Source organism: Bombyx mori, chromosome 26, assembly GCF_030269925.1.
Source record: "Bombyx mori chromosome 26, ASM3026992v2".
Classification (NCBI taxonomy): Eukaryota; Metazoa; Arthropoda; class Insecta; order Lepidoptera; family Bombycidae; genus Bombyx; species Bombyx mori.
The window spans coordinates 9,311,559-9,335,890 of record NC_085132.1 but is presented as its reverse complement, the minus strand read 5'-3'; the positions used below and the strand labels follow the sequence as shown (position 1 = coordinate 9,335,890).

General features: G+C 36.3%; 1 protein-coding gene across 4 annotated transcripts in view; it reads left to right on the top strand.

The window, feature by feature from the left end:
• Positions 1-18,817, top strand: part of Ethr (ecdysis triggering hormone receptor) — a 145,540-nt gene extending 126,723 nt beyond the window's left edge. Inside the window, exon 4 of one of the 4 annotated variants that reach the window (XM_038020522.2) lies at positions 17,558-18,817. In XM_038020522.2, coding sequence (XP_037876450.1) covers positions 17,558-18,551 — 994 coding nt within the window. In that variant the 3' untranslated portion in view covers positions 18,552-18,817. 4 annotated transcript variants of the gene reach the window in all.
• Positions 18,818-24,332: the final 5,515 nt, after the last annotated feature.

The window sequence follows — 24,332 nt, the reverse complement described above, 5'->3', positions numbered from 1 at the left end:
TATGTCGAGTCAAAAAAGAGTTTTGAAGATATTTTTTCGTTTAATATCTCAGTTGAATATTATTTGTTTAAATTTCTCAAACATACGAAGATCAAACATACGATAAATGTTTCAGAAAACATTTTAAAATTTTACTTTAAAATAAAATATTTTGTTGCTAACGCCATCTGTTGTTTGAGGTACAAAAACAAATTACCGGTTAATTACAAACCCAATACCCATTCGCGAAGTAGAAAGCAATTATCTACTTGCTTATCTAGTCAATTATATCACCAGTTATAATGTATTTAGTTATCTTTACTAGACATCATTCCAGTGAGATCTAGATTTAGCTATCTCATTCGACAAAACAGTCGACAGAAAAACGTTTCTATTCCATCTAATTGAATCAACAATATACTTTCGCAATGTATTATTTGTTACGAAATCAGGACTTTCTCGTTCAACCGCAAACACATAGGTTTTTCGATATCGTGTTCCATTAACTAAAACCGCATGTGGGCGGAGATTGCCCAAAAAAGCCAATGTCACGCATTTCGAATAGTTTTAGATGACTCATGTGCCGGATTCTAAGGCAAATCGAACGCTGACCCGATTTGATTTCGTGCCCAAAAATTGTAATGTTCATTTTAATACTCCAATATTTTGACTTAATTATATCATTTAAGGATTTAATGTGAATTTAGTCAGAAGGAGAAAGTAATTTTTACAGGTTTTTTTAAGTTCATGTGTACATTCATAATGTCGTAATAGGTGAGATTTCAAACGAATAACCAGTGAGAAAGAGAGAAAGAGAATACACTTTATGCACACCAATACATAATTTACATTCAAAAACAGTCAAAAAGCAGATAGATTTGTACAATAGGCGGTCTTATCGCTAAAAGCGTTCTCTTACAGACAACCGTTTAATTTACAGAAATTCTGGAAAAGATAAAAATATAGTAGGTGTGGCGGGTAGCCATCATACAACGCAAGATAATTGACAGATGCCTGAATCTCGCTTACGACATTTTCAAGATAAGCTCGCATATATACAAGTTCCGAACAACAACATTTGGACCGTCGGTCCACCGAGCAATATCACCCGCTCGGTGGAAGATCTTCCCTTTGTCGTATACCTACAGTAGGTATGTCGCGATGTACCTTTGACAATACACTAAAGAGATGTATACCGTTTACATATAATATGAAATATATAACTAATTGATTTATATATACCAATATACATACTTACATACTGCTATACTTACATACATATAATAAATCAACAATTTTACTTATTCATCATATTGATATCGAAAGCTCAAAGACACGAAATTTATCATTGTTATTGAAGGTGCGTTCTATTTGGTATCAGCATCAACAGTTCGATGTTTTTAATTGAACTTCAATTAAATTTACTCAATTCGTTTTAGCTGAAGAATTTTTTTATTATTTTGAACTTGAAATGGCTCTCCTGTAAGTTGCCAAAATAAAAATAGGCTTTCACCCCTCGATATAATCTTGGAAGTGTTAGGGGCTTGTCGAGATGTGACCTGCAACCCCGTCTTACCCTTTGCAATGCATTTAGAAGAATTAAGCAGTAAGAGAAGAATTAAGAATAATCTATACTAATATTAGAAAGCTGAAGAGTTTGTTTGTTTGAACGCGCTAGTCTCAGGAACTACTGGTCCGATTTGAAAAATTCTTTCAGTGTTACATAGCCCATTTATTGAGGAAGGCTATAGACTATATAACATCACGCCAAAACCAATACAAGCGGAGCACCAATAAAGAATGTTTCAAAATCGGGGTTTTTTCCCTTTTGAGAGCTTCCGCTGCGTGCGCTGCAGAAACGGTTAAAGTTTCGCTAAAATAATGTATGACAGAATTGTTCCCCTTTAAAAGATTTAAAAAAAAGTCCTCAACAGCATATGTATGTATGTTAAGGTTGGCTCACTATAACGTTTTTTATGCTAACCAAATTTGTTCTAAAATAAAGCATTATTTGTGAACTATCCCACGCGGACGAAGCCGCGCGCAAAAGCTAGTTCATTTATATATTCTTGCGTTTCTTCATTTAAGAAATAATCTCGTGAAACCGTTTTAAGCATCAACCAATAAATCAAATTATACGACCGAAAACGAAGAATGCCATATAAATTATCTTGATTATTTAACATTGCTTATACTAATTCGGCCAAAAACTAGGTTGAGCATGTTCGCTTTGAAATTACTTCACCGAATATAAATATCTCATCAATATAAAACAGATTCAAATTATTATATTGCAATTTATACACAGGGTGTCCCAGAAAGAATGGATAATCTTGAAACATCTAATTGAAGAGCTATAGGGGACACAAAAAAAATCTCAGTTAGTACCCATTAATAAACCAGATAAAAACACTAACTACACTTCATGATTAAAATTTTAATTCGAATTAATTTTTATAAAAAATTACAACAGCAACTGATATGGTTTAGTCCATTGGTATAGTCCCTGTAGAATGTTATAACACCAAAAACCCTATGGATTTCATTTATAGCTTTTGTATATTACATAAACGCGCAGTAGTATGGAACATAATGTTTTGTTTGAATACGTAATTTGGATACTACCTAAGTTTTTTTGGTTTTTTTATTTTGTGTCTTCAATACCTCTACTATGAGGTGTTTCAGGATTATCCATTCTTTTTGGGACACCCTGTATATGAACTCAAACCAAGGTACATCTGAAAATGCTTTTTATATTATATAAATGCGTTTTACAATTACTAACATAAACAGTACTCAATAGAACAGAATATTGAATTCTAAGGAGCGTCGGCTATATTAGGAACAGTTCTATTGTTGTCTTTATAATACAGAAAAAGTACGGTGCAAGATCGCTTTTGTATATTATGTTGTACTACATTTTTTTGTTAGTAGAAGCCGCTATATCAACTAGAGTGTACATTGAAAGTGTTTTTATCATTTGTTTTCTTCTTTGCAGCCCCATACTCGCGATCGCCGATCACAAGGCCACCAGCGTCAATGGGACCGTCGTGAATCAATGTCTGACCCAAGCCGGCACCGTCTGGGAGATAACTTTCTTCGTCACAATCATCATCCTCCTCTACCTCCTACCGCTGATCATCTTAATCGTATTATACAGCATCATAGCCAAGAATTTAATAACGGCCGCTTCTAAGGTTGTCATGAACAAAACTGTCGATCCTTATAACGCGAGAGCTAGGAAACAGGTCATCCTGATGCTGGGTACTGTTGTGCTGTGTTTCTTTCTCTGTTTGATGCCCTACAGGGCTCTAACGCTGTGGATCATAATAACACCGTCAGGCTTCGACGGTATAAGCTCCGAGAAATGGTACAACATCTTGTACTTCTCGAGAGTCATGCTCTATATAAATTCGGCTATAAATCCTATACTATACAACTTGATGTCGTCCAAATTCAGAATCGGCTTCTGTAAGGTGTGCATTTGTTATAAAAAAGAAAACGATCTGAACAGAAGAACGCAGAGGACCATAACGAATGGTTCAACGACTAGCAGTAGTCTGACCAGAACTACAAACAGCCTGAAGAAATTCTTCGGCCACAGAACGAGCGTCGATAGAAGCGAAGCGGAAACCAACAGCAAAGACGAGGAGAGAAGCTTATTTGACAGGATATTCCCAAACAGAGCGTTTTTAAGGCAGCAATCAGCGCCGGTCTGTTCAAATTTGAACCCTAATCGAATCAACAGAATGCGAAGCGAAGGATGCATGGATATAAACAGGCCAGATAATATTCATTCCAATTTGAATCCTAAAGTGATTCGATCAGAAATCGATGCAGACCTACCTCGAGCTAATTCGTTGCGCCGTAACGTACTGATCAACACTGCGAAAGCAAAGAGCGTTGATTCGGAAAGAAATGTAATGAATTACAGTAAAAAGACCAAAGTTGATTCCGTTGTGGCTTTTCAGAAGTCGAAGAGTGTGGATTACGAATTCCCAGAGAGTTTCGTTTAAAATCCCACTAATATCGGATATGTTTAATCTGTACAATTATTGTTTATTGGTTTAAACCAGCCTTTCTCAAAGTGGGCGATAACGCCCCCCTGTGGGCGCTGCAGGCCTAAAGCCCCCGGTAGGAGACCCAGAAAAAAATAGGGGTGTTGTGTAGTTAGTGGCTTGGAAGGCGATTTGTAATTTCATCTAGGAGGACTCTTAGACACCGACTCTACTCTCGCTGTTATGGTTTTTTAATAGGTGAAAAAATGGGGGCGCTAAAAATAATTTATTCTCAAAGTGGGTAGTAAACAAAATAAGTTTGGGAAGCCCTGGTTTAAACTAATTATTACACGTGTAAAAACACGTATAGGAATGTAAAGTTCTATGGTAGTTATGCTACGTGATACGGAAGACGAAAATATTGTGTCAAAATCAAAATAGGTCTTCCCAAGCGCGTTTGAATCGTGATGATATTGACGCAGATTCAGACAGCAGATTCACCATCAAGTATGGGAAATCTCTTTGCAAAACATCGTCTTCTCGCATTAAAACTGTATAATCTTAAAACTTACGAAATTTTACAGGAGAGTGTTTTAAAGGTTTAACATAATATGATATTTTTAATATTAATCATCTTTGCAACATTTACTTTTTAGTCTTTACCAGTTACATTATCTGTCTTTTAAAGTATGTTAAAATGATGTATTAATTTTGTTAATAGTAGTCAAAATATAGGTAAATTAAAAAAAAAAAACTAAACTACGCTCTTTTGCCTGTATTTATGAGAAAAATACTGGTGATACCAAATGATTCCGCATATTAACTCAATTTCGAATATTTTTGGAATTTGTACACTTTTAATGCAAAAAGACTATATATGTACTCCAAAAACTATAAGCCCATAGATGTCTGACGGATTGGCTCCCCAATATTCGTCCGGACTCCTGCGACTTTCAAAAGATCGTCGGTTCATCTCGTTCGAAGCTTACCAAAGCTACGCGGTCGCCACTCGCGAGCTTTATGGCCCCGCACGAAATTAAGAAAACATTATTAAATCAGTGCATTTAAAAAAACGTCCAGTGTGCTTAGTGCGAGTTTTTTAACTTTTCGATCGCGTCAAAGTTAACTCAAATTTGTATGGAGTTGGAACAGCGTCCCTAGCGACAAACGTAAAAAACTTGCACTAAAGTGACCTAAAACAAAGATTAAGGAGCACTGGAAAATTGATATTTGTATTACATACAAAATACCATGTGCTATGTATAGATTTACGAATTGTGACGTGTCAAAAAAAAAAGTACCAATTATATGTAATTTAAAATATTAATATTTAGAGATGAATTTATACGCTATATGTTTTTAAGGCAAAATTACTAGTTTTAAATAATCAAAAATGTACAATAAAGGGCACGTAATAATGTTTTTTTTACTCAAACGCATGTAGCCAGCAACAGGTTTACTGCTACAAACAAATACGGTTGACAACTTTTTTTTACTGCTCAATACCTTTATAGCTAAGAATAAATAATTATTTTACGTGATAAAGCCACGAATAAACGAACACAAAAGAATTTATCTGACATTATCAAACGTCGGTAGGCAGCGGCTTGGCTCTGCCCCTGGCATTGCTGAAGTCCATGGGCGACGGTAACCACTCACCATCAGGTGGGCCGTATGCTCGTCTGCCTACAAGGGTAATAAATATATATATATATTGGATTTCATTAAATTGCATGCGGAGAAAATCCTTTTAAATATTGTTTACCAAAACCAAATTACAAATAGAACAATAACAGATGATCAATTTATGAAGACGCATAATGATTATTTCGAGGATTGAAAGGCTTTGGTTTATGCGACATTTTTACAAATTAACAGTTTAAAATTTGGAAAAAATATCATTACAAAAAAACTTCTTCAGCTGTCTGAATGGGGTAAATTTAATTGAAGTTAATTTATAAAGATCAAATTGTTGATACTAATATCATTAAACGGACCTTTAATCTATATCTATATATATAAAAATGAATTGCTGTTCGTTAGTCTCGCTAAAACTCGAGAACGGCTGGACCGATTTGGTTAATTTTGGTCTTGAATTATTCGTGGAAGTCCAGAGAAGGTTTAAAAGTTTAAAGTAGATAAATATGAAAATGCTCGTAATTAAATAAAAATAACAATTTTGTTTTTCCTTTGATGCGTCCCTCGTTGGACGGATTCCTTTTGTTTGTTTTATGTTTATTTAAAAGTTTGGGTCTTTTATTTATCGATTAAGGCACTACGAAGTCTGCCGGGTCAGCTAGTTACAAATATAAATGTCGCGTATTAATCGAAATGTAGCTTAAAACAAATGGCTTTTCACCCCTCGATTTAATGATAGTACAACTTGAAGATTTTGAGGATATCCGCGTCACATTATTGATATTCAAGCTTGTGAATCGAAAGATAATATCATAGGTGGATGCGTCTACAACTTATAGACGGATGCGTCCTTATAATTCGACCTCATTTCTCAAAGCAACTTTCACCCTGCGTTTTCCCTAATTGTCCACAAGCAATGTCATCTATGGCTCTCAATAACATTGATTTTCATTTGTTATATTTGAAGCAGACTGTTGTTTTAGTAATAGGTTGATATAAATTCATTATTGTCCATCATAATCGTTGTTGTATAGTGAATTATTTAATTTTATACTAAATAAGACTAGATTAATAGTTTGATGCGAATTTAAATTAAAAAGGTATACCTGTGGGTTAATTCAATTGAAAAGTTATCGAGGTGCGATGTGATAATTTTGCTTGACCTCTAATTATATTATACAGAAAGAGGTAATTGATTTGTGGAATTAATTTATTTTAAAGTGACTTATACGTATTATTTAATTTAGCGTAAGTTTTAATGTATATAAATTTTATTTTCTTGTTGTGATGGTAGATAATAGTCGTTCGTTTTAAAAATTACAAGACGTGAATTATAAATAAATTATGTGAAATTAAGTGCCAAATATATTTTTGTTTTATTTCGTTATGTTACAGAATAGTTTCCGCGGAAAAAATAACTAAGAAAACTCATCCTTTTTTCCCTACCTATTCTATTAACCTCGAGGGATTATTATAGATTCACCGAACTAGTAGGTGAGCTCACGGGGCTCAAGCCGGGAGTGTTGCTAACACTGGCCTTATCAAGAGCAGTGCTTCGCGGAACCTACACTGAGAAGATCCGGTGAGAAACTCGGTGGGCTGTGTCTATGGGTTAATTTACTCGTCGAGCCCTTCGTCGCAAGCGACGGGTTCAGCGAAGATGGTGACCGAAAAACTCTTCCAATTATCTTATTTTACTATTAGCCAAAATTCCCTTTAAAACCCTTCCCTGAATTAGACATGCCGCGTGATTTCACCAGATCTGAATTTGTTACTTAAAAAGAATGTATCATGTTGCATTTTCCCAGGATAAAGAGTTGCTTGTATCACACTCTGGTCTATAAACTACCAGGCTATGTTACTATGCTAATACAGTATTTATAATAATAAAGTAGTAGTACTATAGTGTAGAACTCCACTCCCACAGTCAGGAAATAATACACAGAGTGCAGTAGTTTACTCAATTCTGTATTGCTTTATTTGTAACTCCACTTTTACAATCTACTCACTACCGAGTACAGTGGTGGTAGGACCACTGGTGAGTCCGCGCGGGTAGGTACCACCGCCCTGCCTATTTCTGCCGTGAAGCAGTAATGCGTTTCGGTTTGAAGGGTGGGGCAGCCGTTGTAACTATACTGAGACTTTAGAACTTGTATCTCAAGGTGGGTGGCGCGTCTACGTTGTAGATGTCTATGGGCTCCAGTAACCACTTAACACCAGGTGGGCTGTGAGCTCGTCCAACCATCTAAGCAATAAAAAAATAAAATAAAAAAACACTGATTTCTGCCCCGTTTTTTCAGACTACCGCCTTTTTTACTATGTCACGTCCCCACTACTGTAATTGCTCCCTACCAACAGTGTTGCTATTTGACAATCCGAAAATTGTCTTAGCATTAACAAGTTTCATTATTTTACGACAAACCTTACAATAGTATTTTTCGATTTACGCGAGTCGAAGAAGTTTGCGAGAATTATTTATGTCTAACTAATTAAATAAATAACCAACTTGACCAACCGCCATTCTGTTTCTACCGCTGAGCATTCATCAAGTTTGGCTCGAAAGATGGAAGATAAATTAATGGAAGATGGATTAAAATTACGTATTTAAGATAAAAATAAACTTTCTTCTTCTTCTCCATCGCTCCCTTGTTACTGAGGATCGTGACTCCGCTTCAGCTTCTCTACTGCCTGCCTCCATCGGTTCCGGTCAGTTGCCTGGTGTAGTGCAGCGCTAAGTGTTTTTTTTTTATTGCCCTTGTAGGCAGACGAGCACACGGCCCACCTGATGGTGAGTGGTTACCGTCGCCCATGGACTTCAGCAATGCCAGGGGCAGAGCCAAGCCGCTGGCTACCGCTTAATACTCTCCACAAGTGCTCCGTCGGTTTGCTCGGAGCCCCAAACGTTGGTTCGTCCAATTTAAAATAATGTGTGAGCACGAAAATTCAAATAACCAGTAAATTGATGCGACCATGTCTTATCTGCAGGGAGACCTTAATAGCGGGAGTAGCCCTCACGATAATTTAATATAACAGTATAAAAGGGTTCGAGGGAAATGAGGTGTCGTGCTAATAGGATAATAAGTGTTGTGACGAAACATAACTTACCTACTAGTCCACAAGTCCACTGTTTAATTTATTCGGTAACTAGCCGTCGCTGTTTACGAAAGAAAAGCTATTTATTATTTCTGTTCGGGACTATTCCCATATAAGCCTTGCAAAGCTGCACACATCTTGTTATCTCTTAGTTTATATATTGTTACGCCGGTAAGAGTAACGCCATCTATCGCCGAATAGTCAAACGAATATCGAAGAATTTAGTAGCATCTTGAACGCTCGAGAAGTACAACGCCATCTATTGTCAGATAGCGGAAACACAATACTCGACTTGTGGAATATTCTCGATAAATCTAGAAATATTGTATCGACTATGAAATCGTTGCAGAGATGGCACGCAGTCAGTTAGTAATCGGAACTACTCGAAGCGAAGCGGAAGAAGCGAATTGAGAATTTTAAAGTGTTTATGAAGTGTTTTAAGTGTTCTAAGTGCAAATACAGTATTATAGCAATGCTACATTTTACCTACAACGCTGCACTGTGACGCGCTCACTCACACAACGATAACCACGAGTAATCTACGCATCGCCACCCCACTACGACGTCAACGATCGCTATTTAAGAGGCCGCAGCGCGGCAGTTATGACATTCGATAGCTAGACGGCAACGAGTGCGATAGCCCCGCAGTCCACTCGTCTGCCCAAGTTTGATCTGAGCGGTAGCCCCGCAGCCCTCAGAAAAAGCATCAGCTAGGAGGTTAAGGAACGCGGTAGCCCCGCAGCCCGTTCCAAGAACCACCCTTAGGAATTGTACGTCTACTGTAATATCTACGTATCCGTGTGTTTTGTATAATTTGTTACATGAACGAATAAAGTTCCTGTTTACTCAGACATCAGTTATTTTAATTCATCTGGCAACATCATAGTATTAATTTGTACGTCGGTATAATTTATTTATTTATCCGAAACACAGCGCGTAACAATTTATTAATAGACAAGGACGAAAGAGCTAAGTAAAATTGCTAAAAAATCGAACATCAGATGAGCGAATGCAAGGGAAGTCGTTTGGTGGGTAGGACCCTAAAAACATTTTTGGACCCGTGTTTCGCACCCAACATCTGCGGAACATCAAGAGCACCTGTCAAGAAGACCCACATCCCCACGGGCCAGTCAGCCCTCTGCCTGACAAAAGAAAAAGACACCATTCTCAGGAACAACTCTACGACACAAGAGCAAGAATGTGTAGTCAGATTCAGTTAATATTCGTAGCGTGTGTGGTATTTTGATTCGATTACCGCCGTCCTAAGGGAGACGTTTGGACTGAAGAAATTCAATTTAGCTTCCGCAATCCCTATGCTTAGGTCAAATATGAAGTGAGCGTTATAACTTTTAGAGTGTCATGGCAAAGATTCTTGGTCTTCTTTATTTCAGTATCACAATTGAGTTCTTGCGATAGATGTTAGTAGAATCGAGCTTACAAAAATATTCAGTTATTTTATAAGCTGTTACAAGAAAAATGGAGCATAATTCGGTGTATAGAGCAAATACACGCTTAAGTGCTCTGAGGAATTGTTTGAGATGATTCCATCATCTCGTTTTTACTACCGCACCGCCCGCCATTGGAGCAGAGTTCATCCATACTACCTGGAGCCACTGCGTTCATCCACAGTGCTTTTCCAGAGATCTATTTTGCCACGAACCATCCGGCTTTGGAATGAGCTCCCCTCCACGGTGTTTCCCGAGCGCTATCACTTGTCTTTCTTTAAACGGTCCTTGTGGAGCACTTAACGAGCAGCGGCTTGGCTCTGCCACTGGCATTACTGGAGTCCATGGGCGACGGTAACCAGTCACGATCAAGTGAGCTGTATTCTCGTCTATAAGGGAAATAAAAAAAATGATATTACGTGTTCAAGAATGGCTTTAGTGATGAAGGAATAACATCGTATAACAAAAGTAAAGGCCCAAAATTAATGATTTTGCGTAATTATTGGTGTTATATCTGAAGCGATGCCCTTTGAGGGGTGAGAGAGCCATTTTATAACACAATTGAGGCTTCGTCCTCATGTCTGAGTGAAGACGGGTGGCCAATTACAGCCGGGTGGACCACAGGTCGTCCGCTTATGCCTATGGATAACTCTATTTCTATACGTATGTTTTTTGATCACTTTGTTGTTTTCTTTATTGATGGCAATGTCCTTGCATTGTACACTATTTAAGTGTGGTTTCGATTCGGTATACAAATCAATATCTCTAATAAGATAGCGTAAATTCAAAACTTCTTCATTATTATTTGAAATTAGATGTAACGAAAAAGCGACCGTAAAAATTAACACCTTTAAGACGTTTATATTGTTACGCGCTGGGGCTCGGGATAAATAAAAAGTCGAATTACAAGGTAACACTGTATTGCCACTTAGAACACTCACTCACTAACTTTTACTGGTGGTAGGACCTCTTGCGAGTCCGCACGGGTAGGTACCACCACCCCGCCTATTTCTGCCGTGAAGCAGTAATGCGTTTCGGTTTGAAGGGTGGGGTAGCCGTTGTAACTACACTGAGACCTTAGAACTTATATCTCAAGGTGGGTGGTGCATTTACGTTGTAGATGTCTATGGGCTCCAGTAACCACTTAACACCAGGTGGGCTGTGAGCTCGTCCACCATCTAAGCAATAAAAAAATAATAATAATACCCAATTACAAGTTAACACCATATTGCCACTTCCACACACTCACTCACTTTAAAATTCTTAATTCATTTCTTCCGCTTCGCTTCAGGTGATCCGCTGTTTCGCTTCGAGTAGTTCCGAATACTAACTGACTGCCATCTCTGCAACGCCTTTATAGTCGATACCAAATCCCGAGAATCGTCGAAAACATTCCTCACAAGTCGAGTATTTTCGATGTGGGCTCCGCTATCTGATAATAGATGGCGTTGTACTTATCGAGCGCTCTAGATGTTACAAGATCCTTCGAAATTCATTCGGCTATTCGGCGATAGATGGCGTTACTCTTATCGGCGTAACAGTATGATTGGGCCTGCGAAAGAAAGAGAAAGAAAATCCTTTAAAAATTTGCCTTCAAGAAAACCAAAAATATCCGACAAAATCCTGTTACGTCAGCCCTTTAATAGACAGTCCTAGAATTTTGACCGAATAAAATCTAGACTTCTACTACATATTTAAATAAATTTTCCGTCGACTCAGCGCAGTTCTCGTACGAAAACGTTCGACGATAAATCAGGCGAGGCTTTTCTAGAACATTCTCGAACAATACGAGTACTCAAGTTCAAGTTAACGCTCGAATTATGTGCACATTGTGTGCAAACAATGCGCCGAAACAATAAAATTTTGCCATCCGAATGTTTTGGAACTATTTATATTGAAACAAAGGAATTCGTGCTAAATATTAATTACCCGAGTTTGGTGAATGATTATTTTTTTATTTTTTATTACAATATTAAAAGATATACGAGATAAAGTTGAATTCACAAATGATTGAAATGATTGGCGTATTGTTTTTAAATCGTACACTATACGACTCTGGAATGACTGGACCTCCCTTCCACGGTGTCTTTTATCAGAAAGATATGTCCATGATCAAACGAGATCTGAAAAGAATTCTAGATTGACTTTGAGAGACGCAAAAGAAAAGCAATTTTACAATTAGCTCGGCGAGTAAATTAACCCACAGACACGACCCACTGAGTTTCTTTCCGGGTCTTCTCAGTGGGTCGCGTTTCCGATCCGGTGGTAGATTCTACAAAGCGCTGCTCTTGCTAGGATGAAGGAATAACGTGGTGTAACAAAAATCAAACCTGGCAAAAAATTTCATTTGCATAATCTTTTTTTGATGGATGGATTACTGGTGGCTTGGAGGCCTTTCCAGTTCCACCAGGACAGCTGGGCATGCAAGGGCTCAGCCAGGAGGGGGATAACTGTCTTAATTGTCTACAATTGAGACGTATAGACTTAAAATCTCAATATGGGTAGCGGAATACATTTTTTAATGTCTATGGACTCTGGTAATCATTTAACAGCAGATCTGCAATGAACTAATTCACTCATCTATGTTATAAAAAAATGTTTGCCCCAAATAAGATTTGAAATAAAAAATCATTACATAAAAATAACACCGAGCATGGGAGTATGCTCTCAAACATCATCTCAAATATAAAAAAAAATCATCATTGGGAAAACACCGCGCTGTCTTGCTATGGTTTCAATATATATTTCAGTTTATGTATATTATTAAATGTGTGTGCTGCTTCATTTATATACCGAAATTAATTTATTTCCCCCCCCCCCCCAATCTGTTATACTCTTATTGTCCGCGAACCACACAAAGGTAGCGAAGCATTTGGATTGTATTTTGTAATGAGGCGCTATTTTACTCGCATACAATAAGGACGTTTGCCTGTAAGTAATTACATAATTAAATCTTAAAATATAAGCGAATTACTTAAAATTATGAAGCATCCATCCAGATTTATTTACCCTGCCTACGGAGCTATCCCAGCTTCGCGCGGACGGATGGATTAGCTTATGGGCTGAATCTGAAAGGGTTTACAAACACCAGGCCTAGAAACAGCAGTGCTTTGCCGAATCTATCACCAGATCGGAATCGCGATCCACTGATAAAATCCGGCAAGAAACTCAGTTCGCTGTGTCTATGGCAAAACCAAATGAACTTAGTCCATGGCTTGCTAGTAATCGTAATGTTGACAATAAAAAAACACGAGATTAAATCGTAAAAGTAATTATAAATACGACATAACGACTACATTAATTATTAGTCATGTATTTTACAGGTTTTAATTTATTTATGCCTATTTCTGCCGTGAAGCAGTAATCCGTTTCGGTTTGAAGGGTGGGGTGGGGCAGCCGTTGTAACTATACTGAGATCTTAGAACTTATATATCAAGGTGTGTGGCGCATTTACGTTGTAGATGTCTATGGGTTCCAGTAACCACTTAACACCAGGTGGGCTGTGAGCTCGTCCACACATCTAAGCAATAAAAAATAAATAAAAAAACATATCTATGGGCTCCAGTAATCACTTAACACCAGGTGGGCTGTGAGCTCGTCCACCTATTTAAGCAATATAAAAATTTATCCTACCCCATTTATTCATCTTGGAAGTTGTTAGTGAATACGTATCATGTACGTGTTTCTCTAAAATTTGTACATTTTGAACACCGAACAATTACTAATCATAATTAAATATGAGAAAATACGATGCATTTTGGTGAGTGCTCTGAGGAATTGTTCGAGATGATATCGTCATCTCGTTTTTACCATCGCACCGCCCGCCACCGTAGTAGAGTTCATCCATACTACCTGGAGCCACTGCGGTCATCCACAGTGCGTTTCCAGAGGTCTTTTTTGCCACGTACCATCCGGCTATGGTTCCCCTCCACGGTGTTTCCCGAGTGCTATGGCATGTCCTTCTTCAAACGAGGCTTGTGGAGAGTATTAAGTGATAGGCAGCGGCTTGGCCGCTGAAGTCCATGGGCGACGGTAACCACTCACCATCAGGTAGGCCGTGACCTCGTCTGCCTACAAGGGCAATAAAAAAAAATAAAAAACCCCTATGTTTTATGATCAATTTATCATGCAACAAAACATAACACTTAACTCAGTATTATTTACTGCGGACATTATTATTTGAGGATCCATTATAATGCTCAGGAATGATAATTGAAACGACAAACATCACTCTGAAAGGCTTAACTTCGACAGCGGCGACCACAGACTTTAAAACGTTAACAGCTCATGCCAAACGAACCGTGTCTATAAATTTTAAATGCTTGTTTACTGCGAAAAATATTTATTTAAGTGTTTTTTGACGGTTCTTTTTTGTTTGATCGCTACGAAATATTTTTATTGATTTTAATATATTTGGAAATTAGAAAATCAAAGAGGTACTTTAATTAAACGAACAAAATTTTTATAATTTTTTATTTTTTTATTATTGAAGGATTACTGGTGGCCCGGAGGCCTTTCCAGTTTCACCAGGACAGGTGGGCGAGCAAGGGCTCAGCCAGGATCGTACTATTTACGTCCTCATCCGTGACTATTACACGAGGAGTATGAGATTATTCGCGGATCTAAGAAATAAGAAAATGTCATTCAAACGACTAGCACAAGTTTCTCGCAATCAGCAGAATCATAAACTCAGAGTACTTCAAAAACAAAACTTATGAATGGGCGGCGTGGAAGCCGTGCCACTGACATTTATAAACCGCGCAATAAAAAACATTTTTTTTTTAGAAAGGCTGATAAATCACTGCGAAATCTCAGGCTAAACTCGAAACTTTTCGTGATTCTATGTGACAGTATGATTTTATGTATGTATATTGAATATCGACTTGCGCTCTAAGCACGTACGTGTTGGTACATTTTTAATACGCTTTTATTAGCTTCAGACGTATGTATGTTAGTATGTCTGTTTGTAACGGAATCTTTGAACATGATTTTGACCCCCTTCAAAACGTCGGATTAACTCGAAGTTTAGTATACTTATTAAGGTCCGATGACAATTCAATGTTTAAAAAAATAATGAAAAAAATGAAATTCAACTAAAAAATGAAAAACAAAAAATAGTTTAAAAAAACTAACAAAATACGCTTTTATAAAAAATCCAACTAAAAAATAAAAAATAAATTTTAATAAATTTGAATTAAAAATAGTGTAAGAAAAAATGATTTTATTGTAAAAAAAGCGTGGGGCGCATGGTATCAGTAGTTATAAATATTTTATGAACAGATATGAGTAGAAGGGTTATTTTGATAATATCCAGAAAAGCACTTCACGCTTTATTAAGTTCATTAAAATTTATTATATATTTTTTAGTTGGATTTTCTATAAAAACGTATTTTGTTAGTTTTTTTAAACTATTATATTTTATTCTTCTTCTGGTACACCGTTTCACAGATCGGTCGTGATTGTTATAGCCTTGAATGGAGACCATAGCTACTAATTAATTTTTTTTCACGGACCGAGAAACAAAATAATATATTAAATTAAAATAATATATTATATTAATAAACAAAATAATATATTAATAAGGGGCCGAGCCTCATACGAGGTGTCCACACCTAGGGGTCACGCGGGGTATTTGGAACTTGACGATCTCAAGTGGTTGAGAGCAGACCGCGGACTCAAGGTTGCTTTTGGGGCCCTACCCACCAAACGGATCCTCTTGTACCCTCTCACCCAACGTCCGATCCTCGCCCGCGGTCAGAACTAGTAATACTGTACACTAATGGTTCAAACTGGAACTTGCATCGCTTGACGAAGACTGAAAACCTATCATCACTGATCAATGAACCCCTTTTAAAGAGTTTTTATTTACCACAGATATCTATATATTAATACGTGAAGCAAAAACTTTGTATCCCTTTTTACGAAAATTGCGTGGACGTAGGAGTATGAAATTTTCCACACTTATAGAGAATATAGAGAAGAAGTGCACAATGCTAATATTTTTTTTAAATAATGCATAAAAGATACATTAAATCAATAAAGAAAACATTACACACACTACGTACCATGTATTTGACGCACACACGCATGCATACTATTTATTGTCAAACTTTTGTTCTTGACATATGTTGTCAAATTGAGAATAGAATATGGTTTGTCTTTGTTAAATTTTTTTATAGTGTAGTCTTGGCGAAATTTGTGATTATAGAAGTATAAAATACAATCATAATAGTGTACAAAATTACAATTCCAATTAATTATAGTCGAATTTCGACTACTGCGGGACCACTAGTCGTAGTTAATATTGTGTGATAAATACAACAAATCGAAATGACAAAATAGCATAATATAAAATGATATATCGCGACAGAATCGCTATAGAACTGAGCCAATAACGTCGCATAGCCGAATAGAATTACTGGGTAATGAAGAGCTTAATAATATTATAAAGATTGTTATCTTATCTGTAAGCAATATTGTAGAACTTGATTGGAACATCAAAGCTCATAAAATATTTAGGAACATCAACAATTTTTATGGGTTTTATGTAAATCATACTGAAAGTGGTCATATCAGAAGGTTGCGTGTACAGATCACGTCAGGGTCACGTTGCCAGTTTGAAAGGTAAACGAGAAAAGGAAGATTTTCCAACGAAGTTGTTGAAGTTGCTCAGTAGACCAGTAGTCTAAATGTTATTTGTTCGGAACTTGTATTATATGCAAACTTATCTTGAAAATGTCGTAAGTGAGTATCAGGCATCTTTTAAGTATCCGTGTTCCATGGCGGTTGCCCGTTACAAACAAAAGAGAAACCATTACACACATTATTGTTAGGCCGGAAATAGTAACGCCATCTATCGCCGAACAGCAGAAACGAATATCAAAGGAGCTAGTAATATCGAGAACGCTCGAGAAGTACAACGCCATCTATTGTCTGCTTCGATGTCTGTGTCTATTGAAACACACATCGTATTAAGCACACTCGAGTATCACCGGCTATCCTGCGCATACGGACATTTAGTCATACGGTCATATCTAGCTATAGCCTATATTTAGTTTAATTGGTCCGTATTATTAGCAGCCTCCATCCAATCACCCTCACCCATATACAGCTCTTATTCCTACCTAATTTTGTGACAGGATGGAATGCAAACACGTTATAGTAATAGCCCGGTTTCGAATTTGCTAGTCCGCGTCTTTTTTAACCTAAAAAACTATTAATCGAACGTCAACCTAAGCTGTTGGTTGAGCTTTGCACTTCGTTTTACAATTGTAAAGCTTGCATATCAGGTTTAATAATTTTTTTCATCACTGATGTCGAAATTAATAAAAACGAATATATTTTTTTAAACTCTATCTATGATGTTATGGTACTAAATTAATCCAAATAATATTTGTTCCACAGCCCAATTCTCGCCGTCGCGACTTTCACATACGAGCAGGACGAAGATGGAACTGAGGTGCCGGTGTGTCTCACCCAAGCCGACACTTTCTGGTCCGCCTTATTCTTCATCCTGACCATCGCGATCTTCTTCATCGTGCCACTCGGAGTTCTACTGGTCCTATACAGCGTCATCGCTAAAAACTTAATGGAGAATCCGGTCATCATCGCGCAGAGCAGCAAAAACACCAGCGGAACGGGAAACGTCATCCGCTATAGGAAACAAGTCATACTGATGTTGGGTACCGTTGTGTTGTCGTTTTTCATATGCTTACTACCATTCAAAGCGTTGACGTTATGGATCATCGTATTCCCCCCGGAGACAATAATGTCGTTAGGTATAGATGGTTATTATATACTTTTGTATTTTTGTAGGGTAATGTTGTATTTGAATTCAGCCATTAATCCGATTTTATACAATCTGATGTCGTCGAAGTTCAGGGACGGCTTCGTGAAGCTGTTAAAGATAAACAAATTGATGAGGTGCAGTAGGAATCTGAGGGAAACGATGCAGAGAAGGGACACTTTTAATACGACCACTTCGACTGGGTTTTCTAGCAGTCAGAACACTTCCGATTCATTCTGGAGAAGGTATAGTAACAGAGTGTCGTCCCAGAAGAACTTACTGAACAATAGCAAGAAAATCAAGGAGGAGAAAGTTAATCCAATTAAAATAGGCGAGATAATAAACGTTGAGAACACTAGACGGAACAGCATGAAATTCATAGCCGCGCTAAACGAAGACGTGCAAATAGATAATGAAGTAGAAATAGCCGATAACGAGAACAATAAACAGATACAAATATTAAATTTAGACGTTAAAACGAATAGCGTTTATTCTATAACATTAGACGTTAGTAAAGAAGGTAAAAACAGATTTGTCTGTGTACCAGCACAAGATAGGGACAACAAAAATATATTTATATACGATTATAATACTAAAGAAAGTTTCGTTTAAATACTACTCTACTTTTGTTTAAATACTATTATTACTACTACTAAAATCAATTGACGTCAAATAAATTTAACAGAAACAGCTAATCAAATATTTTTCGGATTATTTCTTTTTAAATTTCGAATTTTAGTACATACACAGAAAAATAGATTTGTCTGTGTACCAACACAAGATAGGGGTAACAAAAATATATTTACGACCGTCTGACCGTCTGGTGTAGTGGTAAGTGACATGGTCACTACACAAGAGGGTCGCGGGTTCGAATCCCGCCAAGGGAAGATATTTGTATGATAAATATAAAATGTCTTTTCCAGGGTTATGGATGTATATTAAATATGTGTATGTGTATAATAAAAATCTTACATTTATTTCCGTTATCTGGTACCTGTAACACAAGTTCTTTACGAACTTATCACATACACAGAAAAAGTCTTTTTGAATGATGCAGAGAATAATGTCACAAGAGAAGGATCGTAACGGTAGGGCTTAACATATAGAAGCACATCCAACTGCTGATGTCTCGATGCTGACGGCAAATAATTGCATATGGTAGTGTAATTTGTATCCTATGTATAACAGATGCGTTAGTTTTGATTGTTCTTTATTTCGACAATTGGCTTTGCTCCAAATACGTGCATTTTTGTATTAATTTACGTGTATTAAGATGTTAACAACATTCTCACTGATGGCAGATGTTATGAGCGTATTATGACGTAAGAAGTGAGTCTGCACATTTGGGTGTCATCATCCAGTCGATTTGAGAATTCATGCCTTTCAGAATTGATGCAACGATACAACAAAAACTTGAACCTTAAATTCAGGGTGATACTGCCTTATTTAATTTTGGCAACAGTGCAATTAGTTTTGCTTTTCGATATCAAAAACATTCTCGATCTATATGATTTCAACAGAGATATTAACAAGTCTCTAAAGCCTTGTTCGCACTAGGCGAGTATTTTAATCGAGTACCGAGTAATTTAGTAAACTACTCGCTACACGCCCGAAAAAATAGAACAAAATGGATTGACTTGACTAAATTATTTACTAACCTACTCGACTAAATTTTTGGTGTTGAGACACATTTATTACTGGTGGTAGGACCTCTTGTGAGTCCGCACGGGTAGGTACCGCCGCCCCGCCTATTTCTGCCGTGAAGCAGTAATGCGTTTCGGTTTGAAGGGTGGGGTAGCCGTTGTGACTATACTGAGACCTTAGAACTATATCTCAAGGTGTGTGGCGCATTTACGTTGTAGATGTCTATGGGCTCCAGTAACCACTTAACACATCTAAGCAACAAAAAAATCACAAACTAAGCAACAAAAAATAATAATTTGCTACTAAATTACTCGGAACTCAACTAAAATACTCGCCTAGTCCGAACAAGGCTAAAGCCCCGTGAGCTAATCTAACAACCACTCAAGCCTAATGGTAGTATGTAGGCAAAAAAAACACTTTTCAATTGATTATTAATGCTCTTCGATCAGATATATTTGCCACTTCCTAAAGAGATGGTTTTATTGAGTAATTGATCTAAATACATATTACAGTCGCCATGTCTAAAAACTAAAGGCCGTTACATACAAAAGCGAAATAAGTAAAAAAAATACGCTTCTAATAACTTTTTTTTTATTGCCCTTGTAGGCAGACGAGCGCACGGCCCACCTGATGGTGAGTGGTTACTGTAGCCCATGGACTTCAGCAATGCCAGGTGCAGAGCCAACCCGCTGCCTAACTAGATCCAACATGTGCATACACACGAATGCGATTCGCTACGTTTTGATCACACTGTGTGAGTGATGTCAAAATGATATTTTCATATTACAGAAACTAGTTCGAACATCAGTGGACTGGGTTGCTAAACAAAAAATTTGACTGGAATATATTATATTTGGTTGCTATTTTCGGAGTATCGGAATCTATTTGGATGACGATTATTTTGGAAGGACTTTTTCGTAGGAATGCGAGGAGCAAAATCGTGTGAATTATTTTATTTTATTATTCTAGTGTTTCTTCAGACGTAATAATGGCTTATTAACTGTTTAGTATCTATGACAGTTCACAAATATAGGAAACAAAGTCATGGGACGTACCTTCTCGTGTTCTTTCAAAAAACACTAAATTAGATCAACTTCAATTCGTTCCGAGCAATGTTTGATGTAAAAGTTTATATTTATAACATTACTGAAGATTTTTATATACTAGAACCTGGCAATAATGGTATCGTATATATTTTTTTTTATTGCTTATATTGGTGGACGAGTTCACAGCCCACCTGGTGTTAAGTGGTTACTGGAGCCCATAGACATCTACAACGTAAACGCGCCACCCACCTCGAGATATAAGTTCTAAGGTCTCAGTATAGTTACAACGGCTACCCCACTCTTCGAACCGAAACGCATTACTGCTTCACGGCGGAAATAGGCGGGGTGGTGGTACCTACCCGTGCGGACTCACAAGAGATCCTACCGCCAGTGATTACGCAAATTAGAATTTTGCGGGTTTGATTTTTATTACACGATGTTATTCCTTAGACTTATCTTCTAATCTTAGACTGAAAGAAAAGTCAAAACTAAACACGGATACCTGGAACAATGCATGTTAATTTATTCATTTTAAGAAATACTTAGCTAAACATACTATATCAGTTAAAAAACGAAAAACCAAACAATTCTCCTCATTAACGAAACTCAGATAGTGAAATAGTACCAGGTAGTTATTTCAAAATAATTAATCATAATATTACATTTAAATTTGATGTGAATGATTCGTCTTACAGAGAGAGAGTACAATAAAAGCTAACCTTACTGCCAAAGTAGAGCTTTAGGTTTGTAAGTTGTATATTTACGTAGTTTACAAGTTTATAACTTAAGACTGTTTCAAAGTTTTAGATAAAAGTTATTCATAAAATTAAATAGAACACACAATCAAATAAGAAATCCAATTGGATAAAATAATCAGTTGTCGCGAGCGATTTAAAAATAAAACTTAAATTTCAGGCTCGCTCTTACTTAAATCCAACATTATTTCAATTTATTATGTACAATTTTGGAGGTGTCAAGTGATTACAATCTATGTATTGCTCGTCATTTGAATATTGTGCTAACAACGCTTTAGCATTGCAAAATTTATATATTTTTTTGCAGACAGAAATACCTTATAGTATATTAAATATAATATTTAATAGTTTATATATTATTACTTACTATGGTATTATATACTAGTTTTTAATTTAATCAAATATATAATTTCCTTGATAATTTTTATCTGATGATAATTAAAAAATAAGGCATTAATATGTATAAATGTGAAACAGTGTTCTGTAGACAGAAAACAAATTCAGAACCATTTGGATGACGGCAATTAGAAAACGGATTTGAATCCTATAATTATAATTATAATATATTAATCATTTAAAAAAAAAACTGTTTATTTGTTATGATAACATAAAAATGTGTTAACTTTTGGTTCTGAAATCGTGATGTGCTTGTATTTGTTTTTACCTAATTGTCCTTAGGCCAAATAAAAATAAAAGCAAAACGCTGATTTACCTAAAAATTGTAGAGACGAGATATTGTAAAAAGTTATTAATCGTATATTTTATTATATTATTTATAATTTAATTAGATTTTTGTTTTGTTTTTTTCTTAAATTTTTATAATTTACCAGTTTTACTAATTTATACCATATTCTAAGTATGTACACACGTACCTCTAGCCTTCATTCCCCAAAGAACCAAAGGGAAACGGGGCTGACTGAAAATCAGCGCTGTTCGATTTATCAACCTTGAACAGCAATAGCTGAGCCACCTTTTGCTTTTTTTTCTCTTTTTTTTCTTTTCTTTTATTTGTATTTCATTTTATTTTCTGTGATGTGAAAGGCAAATAATATATATCCTAACAAACTTTTGTATAGCGTTTGCATTATTTAAATTAGAACTTTATGAATTGTAAGCAGGATATTATCACAGGAACTAGGAGGGAAACCTTTGAGAAGTAAAACTCAAAATAAATATTTTTATAGTATTTAGAAAGTTTTAGAGATTGTATGTAGTATTTACTTTGGTGTTTAGTAATATTACATTACATATAACAATATTTTCGACAAGCATCGCTGTCAGAGTTTTAAAACGTTTCTGTTAATATTAATATCAATATAAATAAATATGAGAAATTATCATGAATTAGTAGTCATGTCGCGGAAAATGTTTAATCATTAAAGCCTTTGTCAAACAGAACGCGTACTGAGCGTGCGGCAGAGCGCTAAACTAACGCCGCGCTATGACGCCGAGATGTGATGTACTACTGTGGTAACATACCGTCACACAGAGCGCCAGCGCTATAAGCGCTACTGCTACGCTCTGACGCGCGCTAATTACGCGTTCTGTTTGACGAAGCCTTTAATTTAATTTTAATGTATCTCTGAGAATATTTTAGATACATAAACTACAATAAGTTAACCACAATATTTATGTCTGTAATGTATTGTTTAGGGTGCAGGCTTGGCTGTATCCCTGGCATGGTTAATGTCTAATGTCTAATGGAGATATAGTAGAAACATATCGACGGGTGAAAGTCTATAACGGTAGGCAGCGATCGTCGTCCATGGGCGAAGGTAACCACTCACCATCTGATGGGCCGTATGCTCGTCTGCCTACAAGGGCAATAAAAAAAATATGGGTTAAACGACATATTTGCAACTTTACAGGAGAGCTAAGTTTAAAAATTGGAAAAATTATCACAACAAAAAACTTCTTCAGTTATTTGAATGTTGTAAACTTACTTGAGGTTCGATTGAAAATATAGAATTGTTAATGCTAATACCAAATAAAACGCACCTTTAATTGAATATGCAATTTCGAAAAAGGCACATCTCTAAAAATGTACAATGTTCGGGAAATGAAAAAAAATGGATTATTTTCTAAAGCAGTGTAAAATTTAAAATATTAACTTTTGAGATATATTTTAGTGTTAATTAGCAATTGAAAATGACTGGAATTATTATAAAATGGGTGTAGGTAAGCCTCAAAACTACATGTACATATGAAAAAACGTATTTGACAAAATATGCGACATGTGCCTTTTTCGAAATTGTATATTCAATTACAATGATAAATGTCGCGTATTAAGGGAAATGTCGGTTAAACCAAATAGCATTTCACCCCTCGATATTATTGGATTAGTCGTAAGCAGTTTTGTCTTCCGTAACCAGAAAAAAAATACAGTGCTTTTTGATAACATATTGGTGCCAAATTAATAACCTTTCCAAACATATTAATACTATTTATGTATTTATAAACAATAATCACATATATTATTATAAAATATATCGTTGAAGTAGACAAAAAAAACGTAAAAGATAAAAGATAAGAGCATGTAATGAAATTGTATTCTCTTATTGCCTTCTTTATTGTGCTAAGATAAATAAAGAAATATGTCGTTCAAATAAACGTTTTATTCCATTTATTTTCATCACCTTTATTTTCTTTTAAACAAAACCATGCAGACTTATTACTGGTGGTAGGACCTCTTGTGAGTACGCGCGGGTACGTACCACCACCCTGTCTATTTCTGTCGTGAAGCAGTAATGCGTTTCTGTTTGAAGGGCGGGGCAGCCGTTGTAACTATACTGAGACCTTAGAACTTATATCTCGAGGTGGGTGGCGCATTTACGTTGTAGATGTCTATGGGCTCCAGTAACCACTTAACACCAGGTGGGCTGTGAGCATGTCCACCCATATAAGCATTAAAAAAAAAATTTCGTCCCAAACCATTCCTTTTAGTACAT